At 39.1% G+C, this 1,292-nt stretch overlaps 1 protein-coding gene across 1 annotated transcript in view; it reads right to left on the bottom strand.

Moving 5' to 3' along the window:
• Positions 1–964: 964 nt before the first annotated feature.
• LOC103805256 (ras GTPase-activating-like protein IQGAP1) overlaps positions 965–1,292 on the bottom strand; it is a gene marked incomplete at both ends in the record, with an annotated part of 25,054 nt that continues 24,726 nt past the window's right edge. Inside the window, one exon of the mRNA XM_009077900.1 lies at positions 965–1,049. Coding sequence (XP_009076148.1) covers positions 965–1,049 — 85 coding nt within the window. The remainder of the gene's footprint in view (positions 1,050–1,292) is intronic.

Here is a 1,292-nt window from a genome sequence, read left to right as displayed (position 1 = left end):
TTTTGTTTTTATATATTATATAATTATAGATATTTTAAAATATATTATAAATATATTTATTTTTCTTCTACTTAGACACTTAATTAGACAGAAAAATACCCCAGCTGCAGGGAAAGGGTCAGGCTTTCTCATCCATACATCCCCTGCTAGTTTTTAGCGACTGAAGACAACCAAAATACACAACGCTCATGTTTAGGACTAGTTCACCTTTCTGTCTGGTAATTAACATTTTAGCATTTCAGTATTCTGACAATAAGAAGCCTCACGGCAAATTTCTGGATGGGTAAGTCGTACTGACGTTCACTTCCTGTCTACATCTCCCCTGCTCAGTCACAGGCACTCCAGAGTGGCTCCATGCTGCCTGATTTTAAAACCAACACAGACTTCCATCCTGAACAAGCCAGGTACTTCTTCTAGTCGCCTGCTTCATTTGGCATTCACTAGTCTCCTCAAATCTCTCGTAGCCTCCTTCTATCTATCACAAATTGCTCCTGCACAGCCAGAGCTCTCCACGGTCTCAGAAGCATCAGTCAAAAAAACATCAGCCATCATGATCTGCACTTCACTTGTGACCTAATACTCAGAAACAGTGAAAGGTTCTGTATCAAAAACAAGTAAGATTTATGTGAATGGTCAGCAGATAACCTAGCTTTCACACTTCTTGGAGCAATACAGATTTTCTTCACAGATCCACAGCACAAAATTTATAAAAGTATCCTATAAAAAGAGGTTATTTAAGGCGGATGCAAAAACTCCATGTTTCCTAATTCAAATTATATGCTGTTATCTCCAGCCACATTGTAAGAGCTAGATAAAAGACACTACAATTAGGGCAGCCAGTGAAGTGCTGTAAGAATATTAGTAATGGTCTGAGACTTCACATATCCTCACATAGACTGTGCTGTCTCATTCTTTTGACCACATCCACTGTCACTTTGCTGCAATAATTTCTGCTGATCCTTACTTTGCTGGTACTGTTGTGCTGCCCTATTAGCAGTATCCACTCCCAACTGCAACTCTTCCTTCTGCAGAGGACCTGTAAGGCCAGCCTAAAGAAAAGAAACGACCAGGGCGAAACAATGTCAGCTTATTCACTTCAAATACCCCAACAAAAATAAAAATACACCACTTTAACTTAAAACACTCTAATGCCATGCAGCTTCTACAAACAAAGCATACCACATACAAGGAAGACAGAAATTACTCACTGGATTCTCAGTTCAGATGCTGAAAGACCCTATGTGTACAATGCAAGACAAGCTTCCAAAATGATAAAATATTGAAGACAAAGG

This window comes from Acanthisitta chloris, unplaced genomic scaffold, assembly GCF_000695815.1.
Source record: "Acanthisitta chloris isolate BGI_N310 unplaced genomic scaffold, ASM69581v1 scaffold24540, whole genome shotgun sequence".
Taxonomy (NCBI): Eukaryota; Metazoa; Chordata; class Aves; order Passeriformes; family Acanthisittidae; genus Acanthisitta; species Acanthisitta chloris.
Note: the sequence above shows the minus strand (reverse complement) of the source record. Positions and strands in the feature narration are given on the sequence as shown.